This window comes from Glandiceps talaboti, chromosome 5 (assembly GCF_964340395.1).
Source record: "Glandiceps talaboti chromosome 5, keGlaTala1.1, whole genome shotgun sequence".
NCBI lineage: Eukaryota > Metazoa > Hemichordata > Enteropneusta > Spengelidae > Glandiceps > Glandiceps talaboti.
Window position 1 is genome coordinate 780,772 of NC_135553.1, and position 16,840 is coordinate 797,611.

At 33.0% G+C, this 16,840-nt stretch overlaps 1 protein-coding gene across 2 annotated transcripts in view; it reads left to right on the plus strand.

The window, feature by feature from the left end:
• The window catches only part of LOC144435723 (protein kinase C beta type-like), a 128,916-nt gene that overhangs the window by 89,698 nt on the left and 22,378 nt on the right, over positions 1 to 16,840 (plus strand). For both annotated transcript variants that reach the window (XM_078124333.1, XM_078124332.1), the window contains exon 5: positions 13,786 to 13,914. In XM_078124333.1, the coding sequence (XP_077980459.1) occupies positions 13,786 to 13,914 (129 nt within the window). The remainder of the gene's footprint in view (positions 1 to 13,785; positions 13,915 to 16,840) is intronic.

Sequence of the window (16,840 nt, forward strand, 5' to 3'; positions counted from 1 at the left end):
TTTGAATTGTCTTGTATCTTGTTTGCATCCTGATTTTCTGAATACCATTATTTGTGTTTTATTTGTGTTTACTTGTAATTGCCAGTCTGTTGTGTATCAATGAAGGTAGTCCAGTGCATTCTGTATTCCTTCATAGGATGTTGACATCAATGCAATATCATCTGCATATAATAGGCTGTTGATTGTTTTGTTATTGAGCTCTGGTGCATTTGTTTCAATGTTTGCGAGTCCGGTAATGAAATCATTTACAAAGATATTAAACAATGTTAGGCTTAGAGGATATCCTTGCTTAACCCCATTATCAATTTGGAACTTTTCTGTTATTACATCATTTAATTTCACGGCGAAGTTCATATTTGTGTACATGTTCTATATTATGTTGTATACTTTTCCGTTGATGTTGTTACAGAGTAATTTATAGTGTAGTGCTTTTCTCCAAATTGTGTCAAAACACTTTTTGAGGTCCACAAAGCAACAGTAGATTTTCTTATTTCTTGAATAGTATTTCTTTATAATAGTGTGCAGTGTTAGAATATGGTCGACAGTTCTATGTTTGTGTCAGAAACCTGCTTGGTTTGGGTGGATGATTTTATTCCTTTCCAGATAGTCTGATATTCTATTGTTAATGATCATACTAAATAATTTAGTATAATACATATAGTATATAGAATGCACCTAGTTTCAGTCTCTTGAGAGCAGAGACTATTTGAAATAAAATGAAATATCTGCAGTTTGTAAAGTGTTCCTGTATTGTCAAAATAATTACACTCTTTCATTGCTTTGAATGTGTTATTTCCCATGTGGTATACAACCAGAATAATCAGAACAAGTGTAAGCTACCTTAGTAAATATGCATTCTGAGAACTCTGACATGTCTTTGTCCCCCTCTGATATGGTTCTTTCCCCAGGGATGTAAACTGTGAAATACTAGCATAAAGCCACAACTTGTATGTAGCTTATAGACATACCTCAACTAGCAGAATCATTTCATTGATTAAGAGTACTAAATATTCACATTCACATAACATTGTCAGATTTAGTGGCAGCAATGGAAAATACAGTACCTCAATGCCTGCAAATTCTTAACTACAGACTCTAGAACTCTACATTTGTTTGTAAATGCGACACTGAACTATATTGTATGGTACATGTATGTTACTCTCCTAGAGAGCCAGTACATGTATGTTGAGGCCACGACAAGCCTTACAGCTCGGCTAGTATATGCATGTATGTGAGAGCCACAACAAACCTGCACAGAGCCACACACGCCACTGGGCTAGTAGGATATTGTATTTTGAAGATAAGCTTCCTGGTTTATTTTTGACTTAGCTTAATTAGCCTAGTACATATGTTGCAGACTATCCAAAGTCTGCAGGCTAGTAGTCATACATATGTTGGAGACAACCCTAAGTCTCCAGGCTAGTACATGTATGTTGTAGACAGAGTAACCTAGACATAGGTGTAATTTCCTCTCGGTTGCCAGATGTAATTATGTTCAGGTATATGCCATGTGAATTTCAACTATTCAATAGTCCGGTGTGACTTGTTGTCAGTCTTGCATTAAATTAAGTGATCAATCATTTATTTTTTTATCTTTTGTCTGTATCTGGAAATGCCATAGGAACCAAATTTGTGCTTGATATGGAAAGATGATAAAAGTAATTGAGTGGAAACATACACTGATGAGTAGACAGGTGACATGATATGAACTATATAGGAAATGCTAACCAGAGCATACCAAGTGATACATGTACTTGGGGATTAAAATGTCTGTAAATTTCTAAAATATATCAACTGCATTGAAATCAAGCATGGTTCGATAATATCAACAAGGATATACAATTCATGCAAACACAAGCAAAAAAGTCAATTTAGATTACATTTGTACACGTTGCTGTGCATTAGCGTTTCTATATATTTACAATACAACCCATAACACCAAAGTAAAGCATTTTCTGTACATGTATCACAATCGTTTATAGCATTCATATCAAGGGTACAAGTACACTGTTTCATTTGCTAATTGACCAAATTACGAAGGCCACATGCTAGGTTTGTAAATAAACCAATTGAAACAGTATATTTTACATGATGTGAATGCTATAAATGAGTGTGGCACATACAGAAAGAGTTTTACTTCAGTCTTACCTGTTGTAGTTGTTTCATCAAACCCATGATCACTGCATACAGTGTCACACATTGCTGCTGGAGGTCGATATCTAAATGTTATGATTTATAGAATCAATCAGTGTGCTGCAGGATCTTAGTTAAAATTGTACAGTCCCGCTATGGTATACATCACTGCCAAAAGTCCAGATCAAACTGGATTCAATTAAATCAAAGTAAGAATTTATGAACACAATTTGACGACTTCTTTGAACTTTAGAACAATATATCTGATGGGTTTGATGAGCTTAGGAGAGAAACCATGCATATATTAACATAAAATAAACTAGTCTATACTGTAACAGCTTTATCTTAATACCAGGTCTTCTTGAATTTGTTATTCTTTATGGAATGTTTTATCAAGTGAACTATTATAGACATCGTGTAATCCAATTAACACTTCAAGACTCAGCTATATCAGATAATTTCATTTTAAGATGAGAGGACTTGTTTACTTCTTATCTATAGTTTGTGATATTTGTTTGTTTCAGTATCTTTTTTATTGGCTTTGTCTGACATTTTATCTTTTTTTATCCCTGTTAGATTTGTACAGTGCCCTTCCTCTGAGCAATTTTAATTTGATTAATTGGCACTTTATAAATCATTTATTATTACTAAATGAATTGTGTGATCGGAATTGTGCAATATGTACTAATGACATTGTAGAATGGTTCCCTAGATCTTGCATACATGTAAATCATGTCACCAGACATTGACAGAATAGAGTAATAACTATGATATTGCAGTCATAAAAACATAATTCATAATCATCATGGAAGTGCAATGACCGCTGACAACAAGGATAAATAGCTTTGTATCAGCTCAGTCAAATAACATGGACAAAATTTAAAATCTATCAGTACCGTTATTTAGCTGTTGTACTAAAAATGGTGTAAGAATATATTAGGAGTACATGTAACCTAGTCATATACCAAGGGAAACAGACATGGCTGAATGTGATCGTTAAAATGTAAAAAAAATAATTAGATGTTGTCATAACATGTTATCACCCATTCACAGTTGAAAGTGTCAAATTAATCAGATAAATGTAGGCAGGTGAGGGGTTTTGACTTGTACAAGGGACTAATAGTTTTACTTGATTTTTCTGCTTACTGAACAAAAGAACAATTTCATTGTATTGAGGAAAGTACATGTCATAATTTCGTGTGCAAACTTAACATTTATGAAAAGTCATGAAATACATGTTTTAAAAGAAAAAGACTTGATATTGATATGTATGGCTAAGGCTGTCTAATATTTGATTGTACAATATCACACCTAAATTTACACACAAAGTCCAAACATTGGAATGACACTCAGATGCACAAATATGTCTATTCATTTTGTGATGCTATACATGTATAAGCTTAACTCTTGTTGCTGTATCTAAAAAGTACAAATGTATGCAAGTCACATCCATGCATGATTACCTGAAAAGAAGATGCAAGACATTGTTTCTCTCATTAACCTTTCGTATCCTAATAGACACGTTATACATGTACCTTAACGAGTTCCATGAACGGCTCAGTGATTACAACTAAAAACATCTGTTCTTTAGAGAATGTGTCACCACTTCAGATTGTTATCATGATCATAACATGATGTGTATGAAATGACTATAATTACAGAATAGTTCTCCAGCATCCACCATGACAACATTGTCACTGATCATTGCACATCGAAAGACACACATGGACACACACACACACACACACACACACACACACACACACACACACACACACACACACACAAATACATATGTGTACGTATTCATATATGCTGAAATACTTCATCTCAGAAAGTTAATTACACTTAGCTCAATAGAACTGCTGCTCTTGAAAGTAATGCCTTTATTTTTACTTTTAAATTGTAAGTAATGTATGTTCTAGACTTGTATTGTGTGTGTCTGCATGTGTGTGTGTGTCTGTGTGTGTGTCTGTGTGCACGTGCCAGCAATATCAAATTCGTTGTCCAACGCTGTTTTGTTTTTGCTGTTTTAAGTTGACTATTGGTTTTAATATTTCTCTGAAGAATTCATCAATAAATGCATGAGTATGAATATGAATGTATACATACGTACATTACATACACATATCATGTACACTGTACACACACACACACACATGTACGTATGTACATACTTACTTACAAACACATATACACACACATTTGACAAGCAATGATTTCATGAAAAGATTAATATGCTATGCATATATATATAGTCATCCATTCGACTGAATTGCATATAAATTTAGCTATTTTGTCATTCATTCCAATTTGTTCAGTTCTTCGTTAAAAAAGTGATATGAATTTGTAATCCAAAAGAGTGTTTTCCATTACGGTACTTGTATATAGAACTACTCTTGTAAAGCTACTGGAGCATAATAGATGTACTTCATATTTGCACCATCATTTCTTGTAGCTAAGAATTTAAATTACTTTTCACCCAGTACTGCTGGCCAAGATTTATTATGATCAAGAGCTTGGCAATATCATATCTAAAATGTGACCCATGCACGTTTTGTGATAAACTTCACTCTGTCAAGTAGTTAAACATAAAACATTGCTCGTTGCAGTCAGTAATGAGAATGCCTTTATAACTGTGAATAGTTGTATTTTATGTGTTCTGTATTAAACATGAACTCAGCATCCAGAATTTCAAGCTTGCTATATTTTGTAATTGAGAGAATAGGTTGATCAGCATTGCCTAAGTTATTAATACAACCCTGGGCAGAGATAGAACCGTACAAATGGATGTCTTCTATCAAGACTTGTACATGTATTCTTTATAGCTGTATAGCCATTCGTCCCATGTGTCCACTCCTCTTATATATCATATGTTAATTTTCCCTTGGGGAGAGAAGACTCATAAGTAACCAAAATAACTTCCAGTAATGTGCAAATAAGTTCTATGGAAAGACTGCATATGGTTGTAAATATTACAAATGTAGAAATTTCTATTAATAGCAATGAAGTAGGCAACCATCAGGAAACCTTTGATTGCTAGATTACTGGTGACATATTGTAAACATAATATTTACACTACTGTTACCCATCACATCTGTAAACCAAACTACCATAAGAATCTGAACTGTTTGATTTGAACAGCTGTCAGTGCTGTAGTGTCAGTGAGAAATCATAGCATTAGCCATGTCCCTTGAAGTCTGAAGTAGACCAATTGATATTCATTGGATGAAACCAAGTAGCAATATATATAGTGTCTTCACTGCATGACCTGTCATACAACACTGACATAATCATAATGTCAACTGTATTTCAATGGTCTTGTAAAATGAATGAATTACACTGGGGTATCGTTCAGCTTAAAGTGTAATTCTGTGCAACAAAATTTTGTGGATAATAGAAGAAATCAGTGAAGTGCATCACAGGTAATAAATTCTATTACAAAATGCACCATACATACATGCATATGATTTGTTTGCAGTTTTCAATATCATAAGCTACATGTATGCACAGATATGTATGACTTCTTGCTTGCTCCATTAACTTTTCAACATATTTATAACTCTGAAATGGAAAAACTGTATCTGTAATTCTGAAAAGAAATAGAAAGCAAATATATCAAAAGATAATAGAGATCTTGCAGACTTGCCATCTTGAATGTTGCATTATGGGAAATGTATCATTTCTGCATAAGCATTAATCAAACAAGTTGTTATTAACAATCTATCACATTTTTTGTAATCACAATTAAGTTTAGTCTTCTGATCAATCCATATTAGGTATTACTATAACTATAAGCAATATCCCACAGTCCTAAATTGTGTCTCAGTGAGCATGCATGCTCAGTGTTGATTGAAAATTGGCCAATTCTAATTAAATATCTAACCACAATAGTCATCTTGTGAGGATCCAACATACATGTATAACCATAGACATTGGAGACATCTTTCTCCAAATATTTTTAAAATGCATAATTCCTCTGTAACATGTTAGTTGTGTTTGCTTGTGGAAAAGAAAATTATCAGACACTATTGGTTTTCAGCAATCTGATTAAAATCCGATGTGGTGAAAGCGGCTAGATGTCCTTATTTACCTCTATTCATCGTTTTGTAACGTTTGTTTTGTTCGGAGTGATCGCCGCCTTCCCAAAGAAGGATGGGAAGGCGGCGATCACTCCGAACAAAACAAACGTTACAACACGATGAATAGAGGTAAATAAGGACATCTAGCCGTTTCACCACATCGGATTTTAATCAGATTGGGTTTTCAGTTGAGATGGTGGTAAGAAAGCAGGCTAGACATAAAGAAAAATATCTACAATTCCATGCATGTCTTCCCATAGCTATTCATGATGTCTCCTTGAAATAGTGTTATGTTTGAATTCTAACCATGTGGTATTAGGTTCAGATGTAGTGATTATAGTGAAAGTATAAATTCCACATTATATTTGACACCTACGCAATATCTGCATACAGATATATTCAACCAGTCTCCCTGGAGTAAGTGCTACACATTCTTAGATTACACATTTAGTTACGGGTGTCCTAAAGTAAAGAGAGAATGGAAAATTGGATTTTTATAAAACATTGAACTAACTGTTGTATTAGCCATGTTTACTGTAATCGGATAAAACCACAGTTCATGTCATTGATGAAAGGGTATGGTATAATGGGTATCATGACAAATCATGACAATATACCACTATAACAGTCATAACAGAAGAGTTTAAGAACAGACTCACGTAGTTAGATGTCAGTTTACCCAAATTATGGGTAATTTATAGCTCATATAACTAAGCATGGGATTTCTTTTTGATAATTTGACATGCACATATGTATTGAATATCATATTGAAGTACAGTGTCACATAATTTCTAAGTTGATCTGAGTTTGTCAGGTATCCAAGGATTGTAAAATTATGTCCTTGGTGGATCTATGCTCCATTATCTCCAGAGACTTCTGAGAAATTGTGTCCTTGGTGGATCCATGTTTAATTATCTCTGGAGACTTCTGAGGAATGCCCATGGCTGTACTTTATGGTCAAGCATATCCACAACACAAGGAAAGTTGTAATGTGGTTCAGAATGCAAGTTAGGTAACCCCCATCTGTGAGACCCAACAATTCAAACATGGCACAGTTGTCAGATACTGTAGGGAACAATGGATACATGTATGTCACCTTGACCCATTATGGTCAAAGAGTGACCCTAATGGTGTGTATTCAGAATCTCACCAATGGTGTATGTCAATTTAATAGTTATCTCAAATGGCATATGCCACCTGAAAGAACATGTTTAGCATACATTATGTATTGGTCCTGTTAAACTGCTAATGAACAGGTTTGTTCTGAACACTGGTCAGTTTATAGTCAAAGTTTAATGGGAAAAAATTCAGAAAAGTGATTTGCCCTGACCTTCTTACTTTAGAAATTTATTCAAATGGAGCTTTGTTTAAAGTGGATGGGAAAATTTCAATGAAAAATGATGATTTTTAAAGTTTTTGATATTTGGTCAAAAGACTTTAAAACAAAACAAAATGCTTTGCAGGTTATTACACCATCCAATATGGATGTTCCAAAGGGTGTCTAAAACATCCATTCAGGAATGCACAAGTTCCAAAACAGAAACACAAAGCCATGTAGCAACTGTAACAACACTCATAGCGACAGTTACATTACAATTAGTTTTTAGCCACACCTAATATCGTTTGGAAACTATAATTTCTAAAATCCCCAACCACCATCGATATTGTTAAGTGTAGCTGCAAAATTGATGTAATTATTATTTCTTAAACTCAATATTAAGTAACCACATTGATTAATGAACCAAACAATTTCATCACAATAACTTTAATAAGTCACTTGTGCTACAGTGCCACTGGCACCGTTTGGGGTAATATTGATTAAATGAAAAGTGGATTCTAAAATATCACAGTATATTTTTATTTTAGTACATACCTAGTACAACTGTGCTTCATTGTCACAACCATGTAATGCATTGTGGTTTACTTGCATAGAGAATCATTGAATCAATCATGTGTACTATGTATGACATTGATAACCCATAATGCATTGTGGTTTACTTGCATAGAGAATCATTGAATCAATCGTGTACTATATATGACATTGATAACCCATAATGCATTGTGGTTTACTTGCATAGAGAATCATTGAATCAATGTGTACTATATATGACATTGATAACCCATAATGCATTGTGGTTTACTTGCATAGAGAATCATTGAATCAATCATGTGTACTATATATGACATTGATAACCCATAATGCATTGTGGTTTACTTGCATAGAGAATCATTGAATCAATCGTGTACTATATATGACATTGATAACCCATCATGCATTGTGGTTTACTTGCATAGAGAATCATTGAATCAATGTGTACTATATATGACATTGATAACCCATAATGCATTGTGGTTTACTTGCATAGAGAATCATTGAATCAATCATGTGTACTATATATATGACATTGATAACCCATAATGTATTGTGGTTTACTTGCATAGAGAATCATTGAATCAATGTGTACTATATATGACATTGATAACCCATAATGCATTGTGGTTTACTTGCATAGAGAATCATTGAATCAATGTGTACTATATATGACATTGATAACCCATAATGCATTGTGGTTTACTTGCATAGAGAATCATTGAATCAATGTGTACTATATATGACATTGATAACCCATAATGTATTGTGGTTTACTTGCATAGAGAATCATTGAATCAATCATGTGTACTATATATATGACATTGATAACCCATAATGCATTGTGGTTTACTTGCATAGAGAATCATTGAATCAATCGTGTACTATATATGACATTGATAACCCATAATGCATTGTGGTTTACTTGCATAGAGAATCATTGAATCAATCGTGTACTATATATGGCATTGATAACCCATAATGCATTGTGGTTACTTGCATAGAGAATCATTGAATCAATGTGTACTATATATGACATTGATAACCCATAATGCATTGTGGTTTACTTGCATAGAGAATCATTGAATCAATCATGTGTACTATATATATTGATAACCCATAATGCATTGTGGTTTACTTGCATGGAGAATCATTGAATCAATCATGTGTACTATATATGACATTGATAACCCATAATGCATTGTGGTTTACTTGCATGGAGAATCATTGAATCAATCATGTGTACTACTCATTGCTTCAAAATGTTTTATCACTTTCATCATCTGAAAACCATCAATCCATTTTTGTCTATTTTGTATTCTATGTAAGTTCTGTAAACGTGTATAGTAGCACACAGCAAATCTGCAGTGTCTGATAAATAAAACCATTTCATTGTGAACCACTAGTCTCTTTATGGCAGTACTTAACAGATACCACCTGTGCAGTATTATTTTTTGTTGCAGTCAGTTGAAAAATATATCCTGTGGCCATTTATTTAGGATTGCATAACTTGACATCTTTAGTTCAGTAACATAATAACCAACAACAGAGAATAATTGGTGTAGAAAACAGTACTCAAATTACCTTCTATCTCATGAGATAAGAACTGTGTACAGTGTGGTGATATGACCTGGGCACCCTTATTAATAGCCTGGGATCATATTAATTTCATGATACCATACGAGAGAGTTTATGGTCACCAAGCAACTTATGAAATGTATATTGAAAGTAAAAGCAGAACAATAAAATCAATGATAAAGAATTTTAATATCTGTTAAAACATATTTATGTTTTGGTAAAGCCCACAGTGCAATGTACAAAACATCTGGCTCCATAAAAATCTTACTAACATCACAACATTCTATCATCTGGCAAGACAAATTTCTCAGAGTCATTGCTAAATCTTATCATCTGGCTCAACAAAAAAATCTAATTAACATTTCCACATTTTTAGCCCCCTGAAGGTGGAGGAGGGGGAGGGGGCTATCACAATAGGCTCCATGCTTGCATCCGTTCGTCTGTGCTTCCTTCCGTAATGCATCATTTCTCAGACATGCAATATCCATTTTTTTTCAAACCTGGCACAAAGATGACATATCATATGGGACATATGCACATCAATTTGATTTTTTGATAGATGCAGATTTGACTGAATTGCAGCCGTATTTGAAGTTAAAAATCAATATTTACTGCTTAACTCAAAAAATATAGTACAGAAACACTCCATTCAAATATCTACCCCCCATATTATCAGATGCAAGCTATCTTTGGAGGCCTTGACCTTTGACCTTGACCTACATCACAAACACCTTGTAATATTTATACATTTCCAATTTATTTTAAATCATGTTTACAACTTATATTAAAGAAAAGAAGTATACACAACCATTATTTTTGGTGCGCATACTTTTTACTGAATGGCAGCCATATTTGTAGTAAACAGTCACTATATTTAATATTGTATAACTTAGAAAACATCAAAATATAAATTCTATTCAAGTGTCTAGTCCCATATAATCACATGCAAGCTTTCTTGTATGAATGACCTTTGACCTTGACCTACAGGGTAGACATCAAAATTAAGCTATTACTTACATATTGCAGTCCAGACACTTTGTAGCAATCATGTGTGACTAATGTCTTTTAGATCATGTCTATAGATAATACAGAACCAGATAAACATACACATGCATTATGTTTGGTGCTCATATCACTTTTTACTCGATGGCAGCCATATTTGTAGTGCACAGTCATGATTTACTATGTAACTCAAAAAACTCATATTGCCAGGTTTAAACTTTCTTTTGAGACATTGACCTTTGACCTTGACTCTGATCTTCAGGTTCAATTATTGAAATTCAGCAATTTCCTACATTATCAGACACTTTGTTAAAATTTGTAGTATTAATTTGTTGTCACTAATTTCTTTTAAATTGTGTCTCCATTCAGTCACAGAGAATTAAAGTATGGGGGAGGGGGGGGGGCTGTATCTTCTACGAAATCTTGTTATTGTGTGGCATGATAAGAGTTAAAGTATATTTGTTAGATTTGACATTTCCAGGTAATTGATTGTCTCAAAAATATCAGAATGAATGCACCACCATTAGGTTTTACCTTCAGTGTTGTATTCGTACATTTACCTGATAATAGCAAACTGTCAACACAAAGAATGTGAAGCAATGTTGGTAAAGATACATGTCATGCCAGACAATTAAAGAAGCGATGTCGGTAACATTTTTGTCACGCCATATGATATGATAAAATGTAGCATTTTTTACAAGATTTTTACCCAGCCAGGCAACGTTTTGTTTCAGGTTTCCTGATTTTTGTTGTAAATTGATCCATATCCCTACATGTACTTGAAGTTGATTGGTGTAGAAAGTCTCGGCATATAGACTATATGTGAGTTATAGCATAGCTGTAACAGGATGACATGATACTGAAACTGTGTGATTGACAGTGTGAGCAGTTTCAAGCTGTGACATTAACCCACTGATTCTTACAATATCCTGTGTATTGAGAATCAACCCATACAGACAGGATGCCAATGCAGCTGCTTACCATGCAGTATAAAATGACAATAACAAACTGTTGTACAGGACACAAACTGTTGTACAGGACACATCCAACAAACTATAATTCTAATCGTGTATTTATTAATATTATACATTAAAAAAATATGTAACATATGCTCGCATGTAGTACAAAGTTATGCTTGTGTATAGTACACATACAAAAAATATATGCTTGCATATAGTATACAATACAAAAAATACTACTCTTGCATATAGTACACATACAAAAAAAATACATATGCTTGCATATAATATACAATACAAAAAATACTATTCTTGCATGTAGTACACATACAAAAAAAATACATATGCTGACACTTACAAGAAATACATATGCTCGCATATAGTACACATGCAAAAAATACAATTCTTGCCTATACCACGTACATTGTTGTGGTGCTTGTGTGTGTTTCCATTACAGCAGAAGCAATGTTTTCATCTTTATCTTAAAGTATTCTTTCCTCACAAAAATAGGCATACATGTATAGTTGTGAAACTAAATCAAATATTCAAGCCATTTTTCTACTCAATTACTGCAGATGGCATTTTTCCAAATGCCTGACAAAGTATATATTCTCTAATTTGACAATATTCATCATTTTACGTATATTATTACTCATGCTATATTAGACAAATTGGCTTGCATGTGAGTCAGTCCAAGTGTGTATTATTTTCCAAAGGTTTCAGAATCCTTCAAATGGGGATTTTGGGACTGATTAGAAGAGTTGATTGGCAGTTGGGAAATAGTTGTCATTTTGCCCTTTGTTTTAATGGGACACTTAATTTATAGCAGAAATATATACAGTTGTACTATTACTTGATAAGTCTGTGTACATTTTTAGCCCAATCCACAATGGCTAGACAAACTATAGGCTTGTAAAATTGTCCTCTGTGTGTATGTCTGTTCAAAACTATTTGTTTAAATTAGCAAAAAATAAATGTCCTTGTGCCAGAAAATATTCATATTACAGCTTATTTCAATAAATACATTGGTCAGGAATATTAGCCATAACAGCCAGTGTATGGTACCAGCAAATGTTATGTTAAGTCAATGCATTACATATTAATTAATGTGAATCATAAAAAACATACAATGTACTTGTATCTCTGGTAGAGCCACATTTTTTTTTTCTAAACTGGTCTTTTTTATGACCCAAGTAACTTACAATAGGTATCTGTGTATATTTATCAAATAATTTCATGTCGTCCATAGACTAATATTCCTTAAAACTGAAATGATATTATAACAGACATAATGCATGCCATTTGCAGGTTTTCTGATGTAATTGAATCTTGCTGAATAGCTGCCATTTTTCATAAAATTTATTGCATTGTCCACTTTGTAAAGACTCTTGTTGAATGTAATACTTGTACACTAAATAGAAATATTGGCCAGAAAGTGTCTGTTTGTTTTGTAATACAATTGACTATCACATTTACATTGAGGTGTTTGACAGCACTTTCCATCAAAGCTGTATTAACGCTGTTAACAGTTGGTATCACACAATATTGCTGTTTGGTGTAAGAAGATGAAATGGATTGAAATTCACATTACCTTTAACAAGGTTCTTTTCTCACCAATCTGTTATTATGGATGAATAGGTAAAAAGTGGTGTAAATCTCACCATATTTCCCCTGTTTTGTACTAAATTCATAAAAACCTTGTTGAAATGCAACAACAGATTTTATTAAAGTGTGTTACATAATGAAATATGTTGAGTTGTGTGACTCCATTATGTTGTCATAATTACATTTGAAACCATGGTCAACAGGTTACATGTAATTTGCTTTAAAAATATCACACATATGTTACTTTGTAAGGAATTGCACCAAAGGTGTAGCAATGAGAAACTAGTGAATGTCTGTTATGAATTGTGCTGGTACTGCAAATATGAAGCAGTATGTCACATTTTTTGTTTAAAACATTAACTTGTCACTGCAACATGAAACAAAGATAGTCTGAATATTAACAAAATCAACATTCAAATACTCATTTCAAAAATTTGGATATTGAAGTGACAAGTTGGCATGGCTTGACAATATCAGCAGTTTTAGACTAATTTTGGTTACAAATCCATGATGGAATCTATAATTTCAGTAACATTATTTTTTGTTATGTTTGTAGCATGTGAAATGAACGTACACAAACGATGTCGAAAACAAGTACCAAACCTTTGTGGTTCTGATCACACTGAGAGAAGGGGAAGAATAGAGTTGAAAGCTCACTTCACAAATAACAAACTACTTGTTGAAGGTAAGATACTCATATTTAATTTCAATCTCATTTTGTCTCTAGAGGGCGCCCTTATAGTCAGAACATCAGTATTATTAGCATGCACCGTCCTCAAAGACAATTTAGAAACATGCGACATAGGTAGAGCTCATTGATTTGTTGTCTCAAAATGAAAATGGTAATAACCATTGAAGTACTTATACCTGTACTATGCAGTATCTTTTGATGCACCAAAATTTTATGTGCCCCTATCCTTTCTATGTGAAAAACCCAGTTTTAACCTACTCCAAATTTTTGTAGTGTTTTTAATTATTAGAAGGCACACTGTAGAAAGTTTTAATAAGGGATAGACATGCATTTTCTTATAATTTCTTTAGAATTTAGATATATAATTCTGGTACGGTTACTGTGTTAGAGTTGTTGAAGGGTTTATCTTGTTTTGCTACATAATTTGGACACTACCATATTTACATCACTGATGCAAGTTATGTGTTTTAATACATAATTTGGGCACTGCCATATTTATATCAGAGATGCAAGTTATATCTTTTGATACATAATTTGGGCACTGTCATATTTAAATCAGAGATGCAAGTTATATCTCTTGATACGTAACTTGGGCACTGCCATATTTATATCAGAGATGCAAGTTATACCTTTTGATACATAATTTGGGCACTGCTATACTTATGTCAGAGATGCACTAAGTTATATCTTTTAATACATAATTAGGGGACTACTACTACTAGACATCTATACTTACGTCAGAGATGGGTGTTATATCCTTTGATACATTATTTTGCCACTTCTACTGTGTAGAGATATAAGTTGTGTCTGTTGATGCTTCTCAAGAAACTCATTAAACATTAACCTGTAATACACAAGAACCTGGTAAATGTGCACTCATGCATTATAGCTTTTTATAGTAATACATATCCCCAGTCGCCTTTATGCAGAAGCACTGAGTAATTTGTCAATTTTCATTATTCTTGACAACCTAGCCAATGCCAGAAAAACATTCCCAGGAAATTATTTGCCAAGATAATAAAACATGTGATGGAAAGTATTCATTTCAGCTTTATTCTACCTTTCCATCTTTTATTTTTGTTTCTCCTAGCATCATTAATTTGGTTTGTAGCTTGTATGCTTCACTTATCTGATGAATTTTTTCTGACATAATTTCATAGTTTGGTAGGTGAAATTTAACAAATTGTGACAAATTAGATTCTATTATCAAGGTTTACATAACCTTTTAGATAACCACACTTTCTGTATCTATGGTTACCAATAAACAAACATTAAGTAGTAATTATACAGTAATTACACTCATCAATCGTTCTCTTTTTAATTCAAGATTCATCTGCATGCACGATGACTTGTTACAAGTTTGTGATTAATTTGGTATAGAACAATCACTCAATGACAAATATTTAGTAATGCAAATCCTCATTATTGCTATTGGTTAGTAGTAATTTCACAGAGGAAGATGTGATAATTGTTTGCTTTCTAGATATGAATGTAAAGTTTAATTATATGTGATGGCATTTGTGATAAGTTGGACTCCTTTTAGTGAATACATCCATCCTGTGTCGTATTTATTGCAAATCTTCCAGGGAATGTTTTCAAATATTAGCATTGGCAGGCCATGAAAAAATGTATGCGAAATGATTGCTTGTTTTCAAGACACAAAAATATCCAACTCTCCAGTACTATGATGTTATGTTATAATGTTGTTACATTTTTGTCTGTTCATGTATACTATAAATTTCCATATCATAATCTAATTTTGAAAGTTAATAAAGTATATTATTAAGTTATTTGTGACAGTATTTGTGAGAAGTTACATCCTATACATGTAATGTATTATCCATCTATGAGATTGAGTCAATGTACATCTATGTGTATGTATTATCCATCTATGAGATTGAGTCAATGTACATCTATGTGTATGTATTATCCATCTATGAGATTGAGTCAATGTACATCTATGTACATTTTATAATTGCTTTCAGTGATTGTCAACTGAAAGATTCCTCATCCTTGCTGCTCTTGAATTGTTCCCCAAGAGCAATTTTGATCTGTAATCACTCATAGGGAGTGATTAAAACAGTTCCCACAAAAACGAATCTATCCATCTACAAAGATCCGGCCTATGTATTAATTGGCTATGAAATGACAATGTTTTATTCATCATTTTGAATACACACGTAGACACTTATAGTGCTCCATCATGTCAATTACATAGGCAATGAATGTTGTTGAGAATCAGAACAATATGCCATGGCCTTGATTCAGGTAGGAAAATAGGACATTACTAACAGAAACTAAATGCTAGTTAGATCTTGAAGCTTAAAAAACTATAGGAAGGCTGTTAATGATTGCCATAAAATTGTATTAGTAACACTGGCTTTAATAGGGTACAGTTTAGTCACTCATGAAGTAGAAAATAGAAAGGTCAAGATATGGTATGTGTGTATTCCTGTGAGACATGTACTGGACATTGTCTGACAAATTGACATTGTGAATATTAAATATTGATTATGCTGCCTAAATTATATCCCCAGAGAAAAGATTCTTGTCATTGATGTTATATTGTTAATATCATGATTCAATTTGTTAACAACTCTTAAGAAGCCATAGCTGAGAACTACTGTTACAGTATAAATTGTCACTTAACTAGTTGGCAGGAGAGACACTGCAAAGACAACAGATTCAATGATTTTTGCAGCGTTTGATAGAGACTTTTGATATGTGTACATAGGACACTTTCATAAAACAATACCATACCATGAGATACCTCCATTAAAATATTCATGAAGTTCTATTACTTTCAGTGTAAGAAATGTTCATAAGAAATCTGTCTCTGATTTGATAGATAGTTTGATAGAGAAAAAGTAGAAATATAAGACTGATAAGTACAGTAAGAGCTTTGTCTTTATATGTATAT